Below are 20309 nucleotides of genomic sequence, written 5' to 3'. Positions count from 1 at the left end.
TGAAGTTCAAGCAGAGAAGTATAGGATATCGACTCATATATAGTATTTGTTTGCCATTCTGCACTTCAGTTCAGTCGCTCATCATGTCTGACTCTTTGCGACCCCATGGGCTACAGCATACCAGGCCTCCCTGCCCATCACCAACTCCTGGAGCTTATTCAAGTTCATCATTACACCACTGAGTTGGTGATGCCATCCAAGCATCTCATCCTCTGACGTCCCCTTCTCCTGCCTTCAGTCTTGCCCAGCATCAGGGTCTTTTCCAATGAGTTAGTTCTTCACATCAGATGGCCAAAGTATTGGAGTTTCAACTTCAGCATCAGTCCTTCCAATAAATATTCAGGGTGATTTCCTTCAGGATTGACTGGCTTGATCTCCTTGCAGTCCAAGGAACTCTCAAGAGTCTTCTCCAACACCACAGTTCAAAAGCATCAATTCTTTGGTGCTCAGCTTTCTTTATAATCCAGCTCTCACATCCATACATGACAACTGGAAAAACCATAGCTTTGACTAGTCAGACCTTTGTTGGCAAAGTGATGTCTCGGCTTTTTAATATGCTGTCTAGGTTGGTCATAGCTTTTCTTCCAAGGAGCAAGTGATGTTCCCAACCCAGGGATCAAACCCAGGTCTCCTGCATTGCAGGCAGATTCTTTACCAGCTGAGCCACGAGGGAAGCCCACTCTGTACTTAGCCAGAAAGAAAAGTTAAATATACATTAAGAACACAAAGATGTTTTGTGTAATAGCTATTTACATAAAAGAGCTGTATCAAAGTCCGGAGGCCTAGGTTAAGTCACAGCTTTGCTGCTCACTGGTTATATGATACTGAAATCACACCTAAGGATCTCTCCTTCAGAAAAAGGAGGATATCAGAGATCTCAGATCTCATGAAGGCTGGGATATCTAATCACTGTTTTTCAATATGCAGCTGTACATGACACTGAGTTACAGAGTGCTCCTAGCATTTTTTCCTCTTGCTAATTGTACATATATTTTAATGCTGGGAAAGACTGAAGGCAAAAGGAGAAGAGGGTGGCAGAGGATGAGACGGTTAGATATCATCACCAATTCACTGGACATGATTTTGGGCAAACTCTGTCAGATAGGGACAGGGAGGCCTGGTGTGCTACAGTCCATGGGATCAGAGAGAGTCAGACACTACCCAGCAACTGAACAACAACAATAGCCAATTAACAAACAATGTTGTGATAGTTTCAGGTGGACAGCAAATAGACTCAGCCATACATACACGTGTATCCATTTCCCCCCAATTCCCTTTCCATCCAGACAGCCATGTAACATTGAGCAGAGTTCCATATGCTATGCAGATGGTCCCTGTTGGCTATTCATTTTAAATACAGCAGTGTGTACAAGCAACCTAAATGTCCATCAACAGAGGAATGGATAAAGATGTGGTATGAATATACACTTGGCTTCCCAGGTGGCACTAGAGGTAAAGAATCCACCTGCAATGTAGGAGACCCAATTCTGATCCCTGAGTCAGGAAGATCCCCTGGAGTAGGAAATGGCAACCCACTCTAGTATTCTTGCCTGGAAAATCCCATGGACAGAGGAGGCTGCTGGGGAACAGTCCATGGGGTTGCAAAGAGTTGGACACAACTCAGCACATATGCACATGCACACACATATCTACAATGGAATACTACTCAGCCATTAAAAATAATGAAATAATGCCATTTTCAGCAATATGGATGAACCCTAGAGATCATCATACTGAGTGAAGTCAGACAGAGAAAAAGAAATATCATATGCCATCCCTTAAAAAGCAGAATCTGAAAAGAAATTATACAAATGATTATACTTATAAAGCAGAAAGACTCATGGGCTTAGAGAACAAACTTATGGTTGCCAGAGTAGGGGGAAGGACGGAGGGTAGGGATAGTTAGGGAGTTTGGGATGGACGTGTACACAATGCTCCAAGCATTTTTCAATAATATAACAGAGTACACACACCACATAGAGTAAGGATAAGCACTGTTTTGTGATACTTCTCATTCAGTTATGAAATCTACACACGTGTGTGCAGGCTGTAATGGGAAATCTATTTCTTAATGTCAATTAAAAAAATTGTTAAAACTGAAAGCCACCAATCCAGTCCAGCTCAAGGACTGAATGTGAAAATTCTCTGGCTCTGTCATCTCAAGTTCACATGCAGAGTGGCTGCAAGGGCTGGAGCTGGTAGGCTCTGAAAGGATCAGCGCAAAAGATTCCTTTCCCAGCAGTGGCTCATCTGTCATGTCTGGTGAAAATGACAGACTGGGAATGCCTCACGTCGGGAAAGAGGCCTGTCTTTGTGCAGATAATGAAGTGACTCATTTCAGAAAGGGCCCTGGCATGGTCCGCAGCCCAGGTGTTATGAAGAGCATCCCAGTTCAGAATGAGAAGCCACTGGTCTGCCACCCACATCCTTCCCACACAGAACCTGAACACCAGAATTCCTACTAGGAGGAGAGAATTCACATCTACCGAAGGCAAAGGTGAACTCCTCCATCCACTGTGGAACAACGATTTCATAGACTGATTTATGATTCACACACAGGCAGATGCAATAGCAAGGGCTTTCTTACTATGAAGGGCCTGAGAAAAGATGGCCTGGTAAGAATTGTGTCAGCCTGAAAGAACCTGCTGGCCACTTCTCAAGAATCCACTAAGATGAACTAGGATCTATGAGTAAGTCCCCAAACCCTTCACTTTCTTCAGTTATGCTTAGCCAACAATTATTTTTACTGTGCCTTGTTATGAGTTACGCTCTGATGTGTTTGTTGCAAGGAAAATCTAAGGACAAGAAGTGATTTCACATTACAAACACGTTGAGTTGCATCTAAGCTTCTGGAGGGAAAATACTCCTTTAGCTAAAAGATTTTCTACTGTTTGGACACTTGCTGTATGCTGATGGCTTAAGGGTTATGGAACTTGGTTCATGGAAAATGTAGAGTATGATACTATAAAAAGGAATTACAACAGAAGAGCCATTAATGCAGGAAGTAAATAAAGGGCCTGGGAACTCTCCAGTTAGCCAGCCAACAAATATTTCTAGAGCACCCACTCTGTACCAGGTACCAGACCTCAGAACACAGGGTGGCCAGAGCACATACAGCCCCTTCTCTGAGGAACTCAAAGTCTAGTTGGGAAGAGATGTTAAAGTTTTGTAAATAAACTGGGACCATAAAGGAAAAACAAAAATAATTAAGGGGCTCTTAGTTTGGGGGGTACCTACCTGAGAAAGCATCACTTTTAAGTTCAGACCTAAAGGTTAAATAGAAGGGCACATGGAATGTCCAAGAGGAAGACCTCAGGCCCCCTCCAGCCCAGCTCTCCTCTACCTTTGTGCTCCTGTTATCACATTCCCATTGGTAACTCTCTCAACTCTCTAACACACCAAAGTGGTACCATCACAGTACCTCCCCACTGGCCCACTGGCCTCCTGTCCTCCCCAAGCCAGTTCCATTCATACCTCTCTGTCCCACTCTTCCCTCAGCTTTCTGGCCTGTTCAGGTTCAAATTACAGCTCTCCCACTTCACCGTGATGTGGCCTGGAGCAAAGGTCTCCATCTGTCTATGCTTCAAAGTCCTTATGTGTCAAATAGATATTATAATGGGCCCACTGATCATGCTCGGTCATATCCCACCCTTTGCAACTCTATGGACTGTAGCCTGTCAGGCTCCTCTGTCTATGGAATTTCCCAGGCAAGAATACTGGAGTGGGTTGCCATTTCCTCCTCCAGGGAATCTTCCTGACCCAGGGATAAAACCCGCATCTCTTATGTCTCCTGCATTGGCAGGTGAATTCTTTTTTTTTTTTTTTAATCAAAGAGGAATGTGTTTATTTCACTTAAATTTTTAAAAATATTTTTTTGCCAGTTGTCACAATGTCCTAATGTAAAAAAAAAAGTCTTTGAAAAGAAAAGCATGAAAAAAACAGACCCAAAATGTTAAGATTTTATTTACAAAGCTTCTTTGTTGTACAGAAAGTAAAAATGCTGTTACAATCTTGGTGTAACTGGTAGCCACGGACAGTTGACTCACCAATCACAGCTATCCACGCTACAGCAAGTCTTACACAAAAACCTAACAACGCTTACAATTTTGTTGGGGTGAAGTCCCCAAGCTTGGTGGTGGATTTCCAAGAGGGACTAAATGGAGGAAGGTGGAATGTCACAGGAACTATTCTTTGGCTCTTTGGGTGGGTGGGTGTCCTGGGGTTTGTATCACAGCTACCTTTTTTTTTCCTTTAAAAAAAAAAAACAGCTACCAAATCCATGTCAGCAGTCCAACCAATACTGAACAGTTCTTTTTTTTGCAGGTTACTGGGGTCTTATTAATCATCTTCTCCTTCATCATCTGTTTCTCTCTTCCTCTTTTCACCTTTCCCGCTTTCTTCCTCTTCATCTTCATCTTCGTCTTCGTCCTCATCCTCGTCATCTTCATCAACTTCTCCGTCTTGTCCAAACTCTTCTTCCTCCCCACTGACTTCATCCTCGTCCTCCTCCCCTTCTACATCTTCATCTTCATCGTCATCCTCTTCATCATCAAACTCTTCTTCCTCGCCGTCTTCATCCTCCTCCTTATCCTCATCTTCTCCTTCCTCATCATCCTCTTCTTCATCCACACCGTCCACCTCGGCGTCTGAGTCTGGGGCTTCACGGTCCTCCCGGTCATAGCCATCCAGATAGGTCAGCTGGGGCAGGAGCTTGAAGACACTCTCTCGGTAGTCATTCAGGTTAGTAACCTCACAGTTAAACAGATCCAGGCTCTTCAGACATTCCAGCTTTTTCAAAGGCTCCAGTGTGCTGATGTCCTTCAGCTTATTCCCACTTAAGTTTAGATGTGTAAGATTTGGAAGTTTTTCTGCTAACATATCCAGACCTCCACAGATCCTATTGTCACTGAGCTCAAGCTTTTTCAATTTAGGTAGTTTGGGAAGATTTGAAACTGAAATCAAGCCTACATTTATTAAACTGAGGAACTCTAGATTCACAAATTCAGCTGTTAAGCCCTCAATTTTTCCATCATTTGATTTGCAATTGTCCAGGACAAGTTCTCGAACAGCTGCCGGGGTCCGGTTCCTCAGCTCGAGGTGGAGCCTCCTCTTCATGTCCATGTTTCTCTCTCTTCCCCCCTCTTCAAACTTAACTTTCCGCGGCGGGGGCGGAGCGGGGAGAGGCGTCCTAGCCTGCGCAGCGAGGGCCGTCGGAAGGGGTCTGCTCGAGGCAGAGGCCGACGGCGCGGTCCTGGGTAGCGGGCGGCGTGCGGGCAGGCGAGCGGAGCCCCCGGAGCCAAGTTACTCGCGGGAGCGGAGAGAAACCATGGAGGGAAAAGCTAGGTGAATTCTTTAACACTTGTGCCATCTGAGAAGCCCCCCAACACACACACCTTATATGTTCACTGTAAAGATTAAACAATCGAGTGACTGCAGCATCCACTATGTATTCATTATTCAAAACTTGTAAATAAAATACTTAACGAAATTGATTTAATTTTTAATGCTTTTATTTTGGGAGGTCATGCCATGCAACTTGCAGGATCTTAGTTCCCCAACCAGAGATGGAACCTGGGCCCCCAACAGTGGGAGCACAGAGTTCTAACCACTAGACTGTCAGGGAATTCCCTAAAGAAACTGATTTTGATGCAAATTAAAGGGCAAATTTCTCAAACAGGAGAAAAAATACTATCTTGGAAATATACATGCACTTCAATGTTCATAGCAGCACTATTTACAACAGCCAAGATATGGAAGCAACCTACATGTTCACCAACATATGAATGGATAGACAATGTGAGATATACACATATATATATCATATGTATGTGTGTATACACACACACACACACATGCATGTGCATGCTAAGTTGCTTCAGTCATGTCCAACTCTTTGCAACCCTATGGACTATAGCCTGCCAATCTCCGCTGTCCATGGGATTCTCCAGGCAAGAATACTGGAGTGGATTGCCATGCCCTCCTCTAGGAGATCCTCCAGACCCAGGGATCGAATCCACATCTCTTATATCACCTGCACTGGCAAGCAGGTTCTTTACCACTAGGGTCACCTGGGAAGCAGTACACACACATACACACACACACACACAAACACACACACAACACAAATACACAGTGGCTTATGACTTAGTCATAAAAAAGGATGAAATTCTAGCCCCAACGTGGATCAACCTAGAGAATATTATACATAGTGAAATAAGTCAGACAAATACTCTATATCACTTACATGTAGATTTAAAAACCAAAACAAATGAATTACATAGCAAAACAAACAAAAACAGACTCACAGATGTAGGAAACAAACCAGTGGCTACCAATGAGGAAAGGAAAGGGGTAAATTAGAGGTATGGGGTTAGGAATGTAAAACTACAAGAAAAATTAAAAGCACTGAGAACTACACCTGGCACATAGTAAGCATCCAATAAATGTTAACCATTATTATCATTTTTGTCATTGTGATTACTGTTATTACTTTATTCATCTGCTATACTCCACTCTCTCATATGAGTCCCAGATCAAATTCCTTCTACTGCAAAGCTATCCAAACTTGCTCTAGCCAATATACTCTGCAAATACATTATAAATACCACTATCAAAGCCTTTGTCACATTATACTGAAATTACTTATGTATCTCTTGTTCCCTGGATCCCGGGCCAGAGGCTATATCTTATTTATGTTGGTTCCTCGGTGTCTGGAAATTAATAAGCTCTCTATAAACATATAGGACAATAGGTGAATGAATGAATTGATAATGGGTAGCCAGGTATATGGCTCAGCCTGGAAAACTCACCCTGAAATTTCCTCTTTCTCTAAGGAGGTATCTCTTCAAGTACTTGAGCAAATGGGTTGAAACCCTCCTCGACATGTACTGACCTATGGCCTAAAATGCTACTGCCCATGTTGGCCACCATTTGCAGAGCACCTCAGGGACCAAAGCTGTTCTTTAGAAGCCTCCATATTTGAATGAATCCTCAAGGAGAAATATCTTTTCTCAAAACACTTCTGAAAGTAGTGTGGCATACTTTCTTTAAGCCTCTAGCTAAAATCCCTGAAAGCATCCTTCTATTGTATTTATTGGTATCATTATGTGTACGGTAGCAATCTCAGAAGCAGAGCATGACTGCACTAGCTTTATGTCTGGCAAAATCAGTGTATTATCTGAACTCCAAAAGACTATAAAATTAAATTTAAGTGAGTCACTTAACTAGCAGAAGGAGAAAAGATCCAATTTTAAGACTGAAAGAGAAGAAATAATTGCTACTGTTTGGTAGGAGTGTATTATGTAAATAAGTAGAGGGCATGTCAAGAAATGCAGATGCCCAGCCACATTTGCACAGCAATGAGAAACAACACGGGAGAGAATAGGGCATGTGTTCTCCTTGGTGAGATGAGAATGATCATCTCCTCTGACATCCTGAGCTGCATTCAGCAGTCTCACCCACCTGCAAAGCCCAAGGTCACTGGGTTCAAACCATGATATGCCATGAATCCTTTTCATGGAAGGGCATAATGGACCATTTATGTCCCATATAATGTCTCTTTGGCATATTCTTTTCTTTGCATTTCAATATGGCAGGTTCTTAAGTCCTTGGAAAATACTTTATCTGTAATTAAAGGTGGAGTTGACAATGTCACAGGAAAGTTGAAAACAAAGTTGGACTAGCCTGAAGAAGCATTGGTTGCAAGTTGGAGTGAGCCTTCAATAAGCTTCTGCATCCTAATGCCACTTATAGACAAGAGGTTGAGTCAAAGGACCACAGTAAACCCCAAGCTATTGCTTTCCTCATTTTTATAAGACTTAGTAATAGCTTCCCATAGTAAAATACATAGCTAAAGGCAGGGCCTCCTTTAAAGTGACCATAAAAGTCAAGCCCAATTTGATGCCAGTTACTAGAAAAATGAGGAAGGCAGAGGTAAAAGAAATAACCACTCCACCTATCATGTGTCTAGGGTCCTGGACATGAGAGAGATCCTTTGACCTAACTCAGACTATAGATTTTACTAACTTTTTAAGTTTCTCTAGGAGATTCTATGCTCTCCCATGAGAATCTATTTTAGCATTTCTTTCACTGGCTGGTAGTTTTGGGGAGGAGAGTAGACGAAGCACAAGCTGGAACCAAGACTGCCAGGAGAAATATCAGTAATCTCAGATATGATATGCAGATATGCAGATGACATATCAGATATCAGATATGCAGATGACACCACCCTTATGACAGAAAGCAAAGAAGCACTAAAGAGCCTCTTGATGAAAATGAAAGAAGAGAGTGAAAAAGCTGACTTAAAACTCAACATTCAAAAAACTAAGATCATGGCACCTGGTCCCATCATTTCATGGCAAATAGATGGGGAAACAATGGAAACAGTGACAGACTTTATTTTGGAGGGCTCCAAAATCACTGCAGATGGGGATTGCAGCCATGTAATCAAAAGTCACTTGCTCCTTGAAAGAAAAGCTACGACCAACCTAGACAGCATATTAAAAACCAGAGACAAAAAAAAAAAGTAAAAACCAGAGACATTACTTTGCCAACAAAGGTCTGTCTAGTCAAGGCTATGGTTTTTCCAGTAGTCATGTATGGATGTGAGAGTTAGACCATAAAGAAAGCTGAGCATCGAAGAATTGATGCTTTTGAACTGCAGTGTTGGAGAAGACTCTTGAGAGTCCCTTGGACTGCAAGGAGATCAAATTGGTCAATCCTAAAGGAAATCAATCTTGAATATTCATTGGAAGGACTGATCCAAAGCTGAAGTTCCAATACTTTGGCCACCTGATGCAAAGAGCCGACTCATTGGCAAAGATCCTGATTCTGGAAAAGACTGAAGGCAAAAGGAGAAGAGGGGGCAGCAGAAGATGAGATGGTTGGATTGCATCACCAACTCAATGGACATGAGCAAATTCCAGGAGATAGTAGAGGACAGGGAAGCCTGGTATGCTGCAGTCCATGGGGTCGCAAAGAGTCAGACATGACTTAATGACTGAACAACAATAACCCTGGCAGCTATAGACTCAGAGGCAACTCCTTGAGGAGAGGGAGGGAGTCACAGGTACTTGGTAATCTCCGCACTCACTACAGGTGTGTAATCAATCTTTACAGAATGAAGGAAGGTATTCTTAGGTAACTCTGCCAAAGCAAGGATGCCCAAAGCAGACTGTCTCTACATGCACAAGTCCACTGTGATAATAAACACCAGGAAGACCCAAGGCCTGCCTCAGCCAGCTTTCAGGTAGGGGAAAGCAGAGGAAATGAATACCACCCAGGAACCTTGTCCGACATCAAAACCCAGAGTGCAGGACATTTTATTCTCCATTAATTTGGATATACAGTATTTCTCTGTGATTACTGTAGCAGGCAATGTTCTTATAAGGTTATGGACTGGTTTTGCATCGTTCCATTGCTAGAATTTAATACTGTACTAAGTGTGATATATCTCAGCTGTGATTAATCCTGCCCAGTTCTACAGCAAGTTTCTATAAAAACCAACTTGAAATACAGGACTCTTAAAGCCCTTGCCAAATCTGCAAGATGTGATATGAACACAGCTCTGATCCAGGCAAGCACGTCTAACTTATGCTGAGGGTCTAACTCTGAGACCAGCCACACGTTCACCTTTGTGCTCTGTGAGTAGCTATTCATCCTACAGTCGGAGGAGAGGAAATTCGGGGAGTGCTGCCCTGGCCTGCTTTACAATAGCATTATTAATACTGCTCAAAAACAAAGTAAAATTACAGATAAAATCTGAATAGGCCTATTATTGTTTTTAGAGGGAGCTAAATAAGCTATATAATTTGTTTGGGCCCAGAGCACACGCCATCCACCACGACAGGAGAGAAATGCACACGGCCGCCAACTCGCCACCAGCGCTCGGCTGCGTGTAAATCCCCTCCTCCAACGCCGTGAATTAAAACAGATGAAAGTTTTAAAATGTCAGGCGAGTCCCTGGGGATGGATATGCTTTATGTTTTTTATACAGTGAACATTAATTTCAAATGGAAAGGGAAAGCAGCCCTCTATCTCCAGCCGTTGGCTCCATTTTTTCTTAAGTTCCATGTGTCCACTTTTAACAGACCAGTCCCAGGGGAATTGATGCTGCGCCAAGTCAAACCGTCATGCTCAAGGTAAAAGAAAAATCCTGGTGAGGAAGATAATAAAAATTCACCAGTCCCTTCCAAGAAGCTGCCCCAGTTTGGAATATTTGGCTTGGAGTTCAAGCGCCGAGGTTCAAATCCCACCTCTGACCCTGTCCAGTTGTTTGACCTTTGGAACATCTAGCTTCTCTGATCATTACTTTCTTCCTTCACAGGGTTATCAGATAAATAAGCTAGGACATGTGTATATACTATGTAATATATAGTATCTGTATATTGTTGTTGTTCAGTTACTAAGTTGTGTCCAACTCTTTGCTATCCCATGGACTGCAGCACACCAGGCTTCCCTGTCCTTCACTATCTCTCAAAGTATGCTCAAACTCCTGTCCACTGAGTTGGTGATGCCATCCAACCAGCTTTATATGTATATTTGTATACACACACATACATTAAGTGCACACATATGTGTATATATGTTTGCATACATGTATTTGTATGTGTCTCACATACACATTCTTTAGGTTGAAACTTTAGGTTGAACTCTTCATAGTCAGATCAATTTTTCCCCTATTTAATTTCTATCATGCATTTCCAATCTTATTTAACTGTTCCACAAAGGAAATATGATTGTCATTCACTATGCATTCATTCTCTCACACAATATACACTGAGGGTCTATTATGTGTCAGGTCCTTTGGGATCCAACAGAAAGCAGGATGCTATCTTTGCCCTCTAGAAGTTCATAATCTAGAGAAGTGGTTCTTTCCACAAGTTGAATCCTCAGTGAAATTCAGAAGCTGTTCCTCCTAGTTTAGGCCAAGGAATTAGTTTGATATCAGGATGATGAGGGGAGAAATAAATGGCATAAATATTTTGATCTAAGAGGCCCACAATAGTTTGGATTATTATCCAGTAAACACTCATTCCCTTCCCCTCCTACTGTAGACAGAGTTTACTTCTCTGCTCCACTGATACTTGTCTTGGCCATAAGACTTGCTCAGGCCAGTGAAATTTAATAATGTGATCAGAGCAGAAGCCCTGATCACACTATGATCCGGCTTGGAATCAATGGAATGGCTCCTGCATTCCATTGATCCACCACAAGAAGAGCATGCTTCATACAGCCTCTACTCTGAAGCCTGAGCCCCAGAATCCACACACGGAGCAGAACTGAAGCCATACACAGCCTGGGGTCAAGGCCAGCTGCCCTGCTGTCTGGAACAGAGCCACCCAGCCTAGATTAGCCAAACCACAGTCAACCTGCAGAATATGAGCAAGAAAATAAATGGGGTTGTTTCTTATGCAGCATTATTGTGGAAACGGCTGACCAATATAAGGTCTAAGCAGAATTCCAATGAGAAAAAGATTGCTTCATCAAAAGCAACCTGGCACAATGTAACTACAGGAGCATTAAAGGGAGATTATGGTACAAAGCATGCTTTTCGTGGTCAGATCAATCATTCTATCTCAATTCTGTGCCTGGTTCCAGCTCTCTCAGTGTTGAAGGAAATGAACACAACATAAGCTGATGTTGATGAGTATGATTCAAATCAATAATGTTAATTGGGCTCCTGAGCGTAAGGTAAAATGACTTCAAATCAACAAAAGGTTAATATAGCTTTCTCGACATTCAGTATCACCTACAATAAATCTATAGTGGCTTGAAATATCCAATTTCATTAACAACACATTTAACATGCTAAAAAGATAGAAACATTCTCCCAACAAAATGTTCTCTCAATGCCTACAAGCATGTTAATTCAAGACAGCAAGGCATAGCCAATCATGTAATTAAGTTATACCCGAATAAGAGGGGGTATACTCTATGATGATGACCTACTTTAAACTTTATAATCTTCCTGTCCCACCTAAGTCTCCTTTCCCAGAGTAATTTATGGAATTAGTGGATATTTTCCTTTATAGCCTATTTCATTCTAGGTAATATTATCTAACAAAGAAAAAAATCATTCAACATTTTTACATAATCAGAGTGAGATGTGCTAAATAACTAACAGACTTTAAAACCAGCACTGCAAGGCCCTTGCCCTAAACTTTCAGTCTGTTATAACTTACAAATGCCTAGGTAGCCAATAAAATACATATAAAACAAACAATATCAACATGTCATAGTAACTCAACAGTGGTTGGCTTGCCTCCCCTTTATCCACCTCTCCTTACTCTCTTTCTTAATATTTCCCTAGATTTCCCTGCTTTGGTTTGTTTGCAATTTACCCCATTTTCTCGTGCCAGAATGGGGCTCAACTAGCTTAATTTTATCAGCAGAGTCCACTTCCCCAACCACAGTAACTGGTTGAAGAGACAGAATGACCCTATTTCAGTTTGCTATAACTTATTACTATAGACAGGGTGGTCTGGGCAGCTTCAACAATAAATATTTATGTTTAACATTCTGAAGGTTACAAGTCCAAGATCAAGGTGCCAGCATGGCCAGGTTCTGATGAGACCCATTTATGGATGGTAGGTTGCTGACTTCTCATTATATCCTCACATGGCAGAGGGAGAGAGCTCTCTGGAGTCCCTAAGGCCACTAATCCCACCCACGAAGATTCCACCCACATGACCTAGTTACCTCCCAGAGGCCTGATCTCCTAGGACTACTACACTGAGGCTTGAGATTTCAACATATGAATGTTAGGAGGATACACATATTCAGTGCATTGCAGATTCCACTTAGACCTACCAGATCAGTGAGACTCAATTTGGGGAATTTGTTTGAGCCCAGTGGGAATTGAACTCTCCCTTTCCTGCTAGTTTTGAATCAGGACATACAGACTCTTAACTACTATGTGCAACCAACCACCTTGCAATGAATCAAAGCCTTCATTAGGGAAGAGTTGCTGAGAAATGGAGACAGGACACCTAGATCTGGTTTGACTGAGTTTCTGACTCACATCTTACCTAATACCACCTCTATCATGAGAACCAACACTGATCCTTTTTTAAGGAAGTTTGAGGGACTTATTTCATGTGATTTGGGGAAAAAAAAAAACCACATACATATAAACAGCAGAACATGAAACAAAGCTCCAAAGAAAGAGAAATTGCTGTGGACAAGGAAAATATAAATAGAAAAAGTATGGTCTGTCCTGGGCTTTGAAAAAAGTATATACTTTAAATTATCAGGAAGAGGGGAAATGTTGACAAGAGAGAATAGAATGAAAAAATAAAACAAACTTAGACCTAGATGATGCCATTAGGAATGGTAGTTTGTGATCTCAGTGATGTTTAGGGTGATGGTATTAATAATGAAATGCCACACATGTTCACATCACTTAACAAGAAAATCACACAGATCACTGTCTTGTCACCCAATGAGAGATGCATGACCATATCCAGAATACAGATGGGTAGAAAAGAGGTAATGTCACAAAACATTGCTTTAACTTCTCATAGAACTGGACAAGAATTCTGGATCTGACACCAAGGAGTTGTAGGAATCTTTAGCAAGTGATTCCCATCTGTCTGAGCCTCCATTTCTTCAATTTTTGTATAATAATGATGTCTATGCTCTAAAGCTGTGAGAATTAAATTAGGTAATGCATAAAAGTGGTTACTACAAAGTACAGCACAACATACTTGATCCATAAATAGCAGTCATTATTTCTGTCATTGTTTTAAAAGAATAAAAAACTAGGTTCAGGACTCATGGCCAAAATAGAGGAGTATTAGGACCAATGGTTAGAAATGACAAGTTGGAAGCTTTGGGCTCAAAGTGTAAAATAGGTTTCAAACACCTAGCGCTTCCTCTAGCCATAAAGGATTGCTTCCAAAGGACTGAGCCTCCAACTCTGGAGGCTTCCACTCAGCAGAGTAAGACCCTATTTAAGGATGGCCTGGCAGGGGTTTGAGCATCAGAGACATGATTTAAGGATGTGGCCCCAGGAGTTCCTTCATTGCCAAGACTTAACTCTGTGAGATACCGCTGTCCTGCCAGTTTAATTTCCAGTGTACCCCAAGAACAAAGGATTACCCTATCCTCTCCCCATATCTTCCAGGCCTCAGTCCTCAACAAGGTTTAAAATCACTTATACATTAAATAAATGCTATACAAATTTGACTGGACTCGTTACACCCGCACTATTCTCCAATACTGCGGAAAGCTAATTTCAGCTGTCACTTACTGGAAGTAAAATGACAAATATCTGTAATATCTGTCAGGTTATGAATGCTTTGAAAAGAGTTATGCAGCTGTCAACATTTTGATGACATTAACAAGGGAAAAGTAAACGAAGAAGAGGAAACAGCATGTTGGCGGAGTACCCAGTTGCCAAACTTCTCTATCACTTATATTAATAAAAATCAAATTACCTCCATAAAAACTGCAAACAACAAAGACTTCTAGAGAAAACTGATATGGGCAAATCTGTTATTAATGCTGCCAATTCCATAGATGAGATCATCAGAACTAGCTTCAACATCTCAGTAGAAAGTGACTAATTCTTTTAAAGGATGTGAAGTCTTTACTCAACTTCTCACCATGAGTACAGGAATGAATGTGTAAAATCCCTGGGTCTGAGTAATCAATCTTTATGAAAAGCTTCTTGACATACTGGAAGACAATGTACTATATAAACACTTAAATGTGCATCCCACTTTGGCTTGGAGAATCCTATATCCATTATCTTGGCATAATTATTAATAAAGTGTCCTAGTTTGGATAATAAATTATGGTGTAGATATATGTATATGTTTACTTATACATGAGCAAGTGTGTGTGCATATGTAGGTATATGTGGTTCCATATATATGTATGGATCTGTGAATACATGTATACCTATGTGTATGAATAGGTATACATATGAATGTGCATGTTTGTGTGCAGAACTTGTTTGTTAATTTCTAAGTTGGTCTCATCTTTAACAGTTTAGCTTTGGGAGGCAAACACTACATTTTATAATGAGGATTTACTAGTTATACGACATTGAATTTTTGCCATCCAAGTAAGTCAAAATAAATATGGGAGGCAAAAATAATCTTTTGTTTCATTCATATTTTTATTTGACTACATCTATCACATATACACTGAATGCTACTGACAAAATCACCTCTCTGGGAAGAGGGATGGGTGGTCCGATTATTAGTTTAGGAAGAGGTTTTAACTCAGTGGGTAGCTGGCTTCAATATAAGACTCTAAGCCAAAATCCACACTGTTAATCATTATGTGGTATCTGTTTTTCCAATATTTCTGCTGCTTCTCCAATATTAGAGAAGGGTAAAACAGAAAACAACAAATAAGAACAATCACTGCAAAGGTGGGGCTTCCCCTGTGGGCTACAGTGATCATTTTTTGTATACAGAAGGAAGCGAGCATTGCTGTCCTCAGTTCATATAACCATTCTTTCTACACGTACTACTTAGGAATCTATTCTATGTAAAGGATAATATACATTGTGGACTCAGTGAACTGTCACTTTTTAAAAAATGACATAGCTAAGAAAAGCTCAACCGTTAAAAATCCATGGGCCTTACTTTTTTAAACCTTGATTCATCTCAATGTATGGCTTTTGACCTAGGACATCTACAGCTACATTTTTAAAAAACATTCATGAAAATACTCCCTCTTTCCAAGTCAGGAGATTAAATAAGATGGGAATTCTGACAGCCAGATGATGTCCGTCTTTTAGGATATGTCCAGACTAAGAATATCTACACCTCTTTTTGGCCTATAAACTAAGTCATTAACAAATATACACAGTTTGGGAAGGAATGAAATGTTCTGCAACAAATCAAACTCCATGCAGTATAGGGCATTGGCACTATTCCCACGGAAATAAGTAAGTTTCACGACAAAATCACTTCTTTTCTCCAGCACATTCCAGAGATAGCATAGTCTTTTTGGTGTTCCTCATAAATCTGAGAAAATTAAAAGTTAACATGCCATGATATTTTTATTACTGGCTCAAATGCAATAAATATTCAAACATTAGTAAAGGCAGAGCTGGTAGTACCACAGGAAAAAACCTCAAGGCTCTCATAACTTGGGCTTTATGGAGTAAGAGATGCCAGTATAGATTCAAGGTGGGGCCAAAGGGGGCAAATGAAAACATGAAGGGCTATATCTACTCCATGGTTTGGAGACAAGGATAACCAACAAGGACCTACTATACAGCACAGGGAACTCTGCTCAAAATTCTGTAATAATGGGAAAATGATTAGAAAAAGAATGAATATATGTATATGTATAACTGAATCACTTTGCTATACACCTGAAACTAAACAACATTGTTCATCAACTATGTTTCAATATAAATACACATTAAAATTTTAAATAATATTTTTAAACTGGTACCTATTTTTGAAACCAATTTTTGATTACAAAACTTTAATGATGTGAATTTACTTAAGGTGAATTTACTTTGGGGAATTTACTTAAGGGAGAAGTCATTCAAAAGAAATTGGGAATGAAGGTGAAACACAGAGGCAGTGCTGCATGGGCTTTATTTCCGGCGTATGTGGGTAGGTAACTCTACATCTCCAGACTTTCTCATCTGTAAAATAGGGATGATGTCACCTTTCCCATGAAATAAGGTCTGTGAAAACACATGGCACATTACCTTGCACACACTAGATGCTCAGGGAAGAGGAAAGGGAAATATACTGGGGAGGCAGTGAGACTAGCTCTCTGTCTGAGTCTCCTCCCTGCCCTCTCTGTATACTCGAGACTCCTTTACTTTTCAAATACCAGGAAAAGTAAGTATATGGACAAAGGGAAATGCCATTGCCCTAAGTAAAGACTGTTATATCTTCAAATTGTAAATGGCTTTATGTTTACTAAGTATATTAAAGATGCCCTATCTTGCCAACAACAACAACAACAAATCAGTAACCAGATCAAGCAGAGGTGTGATGGTTCACAGCCAAATGCCATTATGAGCCAAGAAGAAAAGAGCCCTATGGGCAGCCCCAAAGAGGTGCTGCCTTTGAAATGAGAAGTGATGGGGAGTTTGTGTCTGCCTGCTGCACGAGGCTGGCTCAACATCACTCATTATCAGAGAAATGCAAATCAAAACCACAATGAGGTACCATTATATGCCAGTCAGAATGGCTGCTATCCAAAAGTCTACAAGCAATAAATGCTGGAGAGGGTGTGGAGAAAAGGGAACCCTCTTACACTGTTGGTGGAAATGCAAACTAGTACAGCCGCTATGGAGAACAGTGTGGAGATTTCTTAAAAAACTGGAATTAGAACTGCCATATGACCCAGCAATCCCACTTCTGGGTATACACACTGAGGAAACCAGATCTGAAAGAGACACGTGTACCCCAATGTTCATCGCAGCACTGTTTATAATAGCCAGGACATGGAAGCAACCTAGATGCCCATCAGCAGATGAATGGATAAGGAAGCTGTGGTACATATACACAATGGAATATTACTCAGCCATTAAAAAGAATTCATTTGAATCAGTTCTAATGAGATGGATGAAACTGGAGCCCATTATACAGAGTGAAGTAAGCCAGAAAGATAAAGACCAATACAGGATACTAACACATATATATGGAATTTAGAAAGATGGTAACGATAACCCTATATGCAAAACAGAAAAAGAGACACAGATGTACAGAACAGACTTCTGGACTCTGTGGGAGAAGGCGAGGGTGGGATGTTTTGAGAGAACAGCATCGAAACATGTATATTATCTAGGGTGAAACAGATCACCAGCCCAGGCTGGATGCATGAGACAAGTGCTCGGGCCTGGTGCACTGGGAAGACCCAGAGGAATCGGGTGGAGAGGGAGGTGGGAGGGGGGATCGGGATGGGGAATACATGTAAATCCATGGCTGATTCATGTCAGTGTATGACAAAAACCACTACAATATTGTAAAGTAATTAGCCTCCAACTAATAAAAATAAATGGAAAAAAAAATCAACTGCTTTTTTTCAAACTGAAAGTCATGATCAAAATCAATTTAATGAGTTATGTTGTTTTTTTTTAATGGAGTGGAATGGAAAGGACTAGGTCAAAATGCAACAGACAATATCAAAGTACATCACCTAGAGTAAGACCAAATATACATACACGTGTGCATGCACACAAATGAATGAATGTAATAAATTACAAAGTAAAATGTTTATCTTTGTGAAGGCTGGTGTTTTTCTTCTTTAAGTCTGAAAAACAGTTTCCTGGTGCAACCTTCTGTCACAAATGGGTCCTCTGCCACCCAGGAATAAGACACAGTGCGTCCAACATTGCAGATAGTTAGTGACAGAACTGGGATAAATCCAGAAAGAAAAGACTCAGCTTCTTACAACCATCCTTTGCTGCCTCTGTGAAATTAACTCTATTAAAAGCTAAGCCATGAAGGTTGCATACACACCCTAGTCCAAAGAAGCTCTTTGCAGAGTTTCACATTTTCTTCCAGAGGCACAGATGCATCAAGTCCCTCTCCCACCCTGCCCACTTGCACATGGGAATCCCCACTAGTATAGGCGACGACTGACCAAGGTCTCAGCTTCTTTTAAGAGATGACTTTGAAAAAACAAATTCTTTTGGACCTGTTCCTGCTCACACACTGACACTTTCAGTGTTGAGTATGTATTTGCTCTAAGTAAAATGCTTTGCTTTCATTTGTGTCAGCCATGCCCATAAATAATAGACTTTATTTGAATTCCATAGCTCCCTCTGAAATCCACTCTACTGAATTTAACAGGAAGAACATAAGATCTCACCAGCATTTTCAAGGACTGAAAACTGTGATCAATACACAGGCTGGCAACCAAACCAACACTGATTTATTCCTCACAATTATGTGGAAAGGAAAAGGCCGCTGCACTGACTTCCCAGTCCTTCCCTTAGAGAAAGAATATGTCATCACTGTCATCATTACTGCAGTCACCTGAGAAAACCCAAGATGAAACTTACATAAGCCAGACATAGCCCTTGGTGGTCACGTCCCTCCTGAAGCATCCCCTACCGGTCCCACACACAGATTTCTGACCACAGACCCCCAATCCAGCAGTTCTGCTGCTCTGAAAAGTTAATAAAAGCAAAGGCAAGAAGTCAAGGAAATCCTGACCCACAAGACTCCCTCCTTGCTTATCATAAAAGTGCCCTCATTTGGGCAATAACCTCAGCACTGCCTTGTGCCTGAAGTGAACAGGAAGGGACAGTTATCTGAGGCAGGGGGCACCTCTTTAAGATGAACTTTATTCAAGACAGAAAGCTCAAACAGCAACATTCAATCACTGGGTGATGACACTTTTCTAGATAGAGATAATATTCTCTAAGGAAAAATGAAACTCTAGCTTCGCCATATATTTATATATCTGGAGGAAGCCATGAGAAGAAACTTGCATGAGATATAAGAAATTGGAGCTTTCAAACATGTTGTTCCCACCTTATCATTCTTATCTTTTATAAAATACACAAACACACACACACACACAGCTGCATTTAGAGATAAGGGAACAGAAAGGTGTTGTATATGTTGCCCAGATGTTTCTGAAATCCATTCCCTGTTAAACTTATCTCCCCAGAACTAAAGACACCTCTAATCTTTTCTAATGGCTTAATCAAATGAAATAAATGGTTTGGTGTAATATCTTCTTTAAAACTTACACTACTAGTTGTGTATGCACATGTACACATGCACAAAAGCAGGGATTTTTAAAATACTTATCCAAGGAAAAACCAGTACCAGCATTAAAATGCTGTTCATTTAATATATTTTCTTCAAGACAGTAAGCTGGAAAACAAGTCAGTTAAGATTTTTTAAATAGTATCTCCTTTTGTTTTCTGAATCCCCAGACATTTTAAAGAAAGTAACAGTACCTTTCATTTGTTACTTCAAACATTGATTACATTCCTACTATGTGTCTGGCAGTGGACTAAGAAAGGAAAAGAAGAAAAAAGGGGGAAATGCTACAAATGGGAAGTCAGAGAAACTTTGAGAGATAAAGGATGGAAAGTTGTAAGAAGGGTTGTATAAAAGCTGAGAAAAGAGAGTAAAGAAAGAATATTGACTACCTGTCCAAGCAGGTTCCAACCCCAAGTAGCACCCCCAGACACAAAAGGTCAGAGTGCAGGAAAAAAATGTTCTACACCCAATTTGTTATCCTTGTGTGAGCTGGTTTCACATTTCTCTTCAGCAATTTATCATACTTGAACACAGAATTGAGAGTCAAAGCATCCTCCAAAAATACATGGGTTTGCATCCATGTTTGATCCTGAGACTGGG

The 20309-nt window shown here is 40.8% G+C and overlaps 2 protein-coding genes across 3 annotated transcripts in view; both read right to left on the bottom strand.

Annotated features, from left to right (window-relative positions):
- LRMDA (leucine rich melanocyte differentiation associated) overlaps nucleotides 1–20309 on the bottom strand; it is a 1125542-nt gene that overhangs the window by 865700 nt on the left and 239533 nt on the right. The gene's annotated exons all lie outside the window — the stretch shown is intronic.
- Nucleotides 3946–5136, bottom strand: LOC122708790 (acidic leucine-rich nuclear phosphoprotein 32 family member B-like). Its single transcript, XM_043925315.1, has one exon. It carries the CDS (start codon nucleotides 5119–5121, stop codon nucleotides 4339–4341), a length of 783 nt encoding a protein of 260 aa, XP_043781250.1. The 5' UTR covers nucleotides 5122–5136; the 3' UTR covers nucleotides 3946–4338.

The sequence above is a fragment of the Cervus elaphus genome, chromosome 15 (genome assembly GCF_910594005.1).
Source record: "Cervus elaphus chromosome 15, mCerEla1.1, whole genome shotgun sequence".
Taxonomy (NCBI): Eukaryota; Metazoa; Chordata; class Mammalia; order Artiodactyla; family Cervidae; genus Cervus; species Cervus elaphus.
This window is presented reverse-complemented; position numbering and strand designations above follow the sequence as displayed.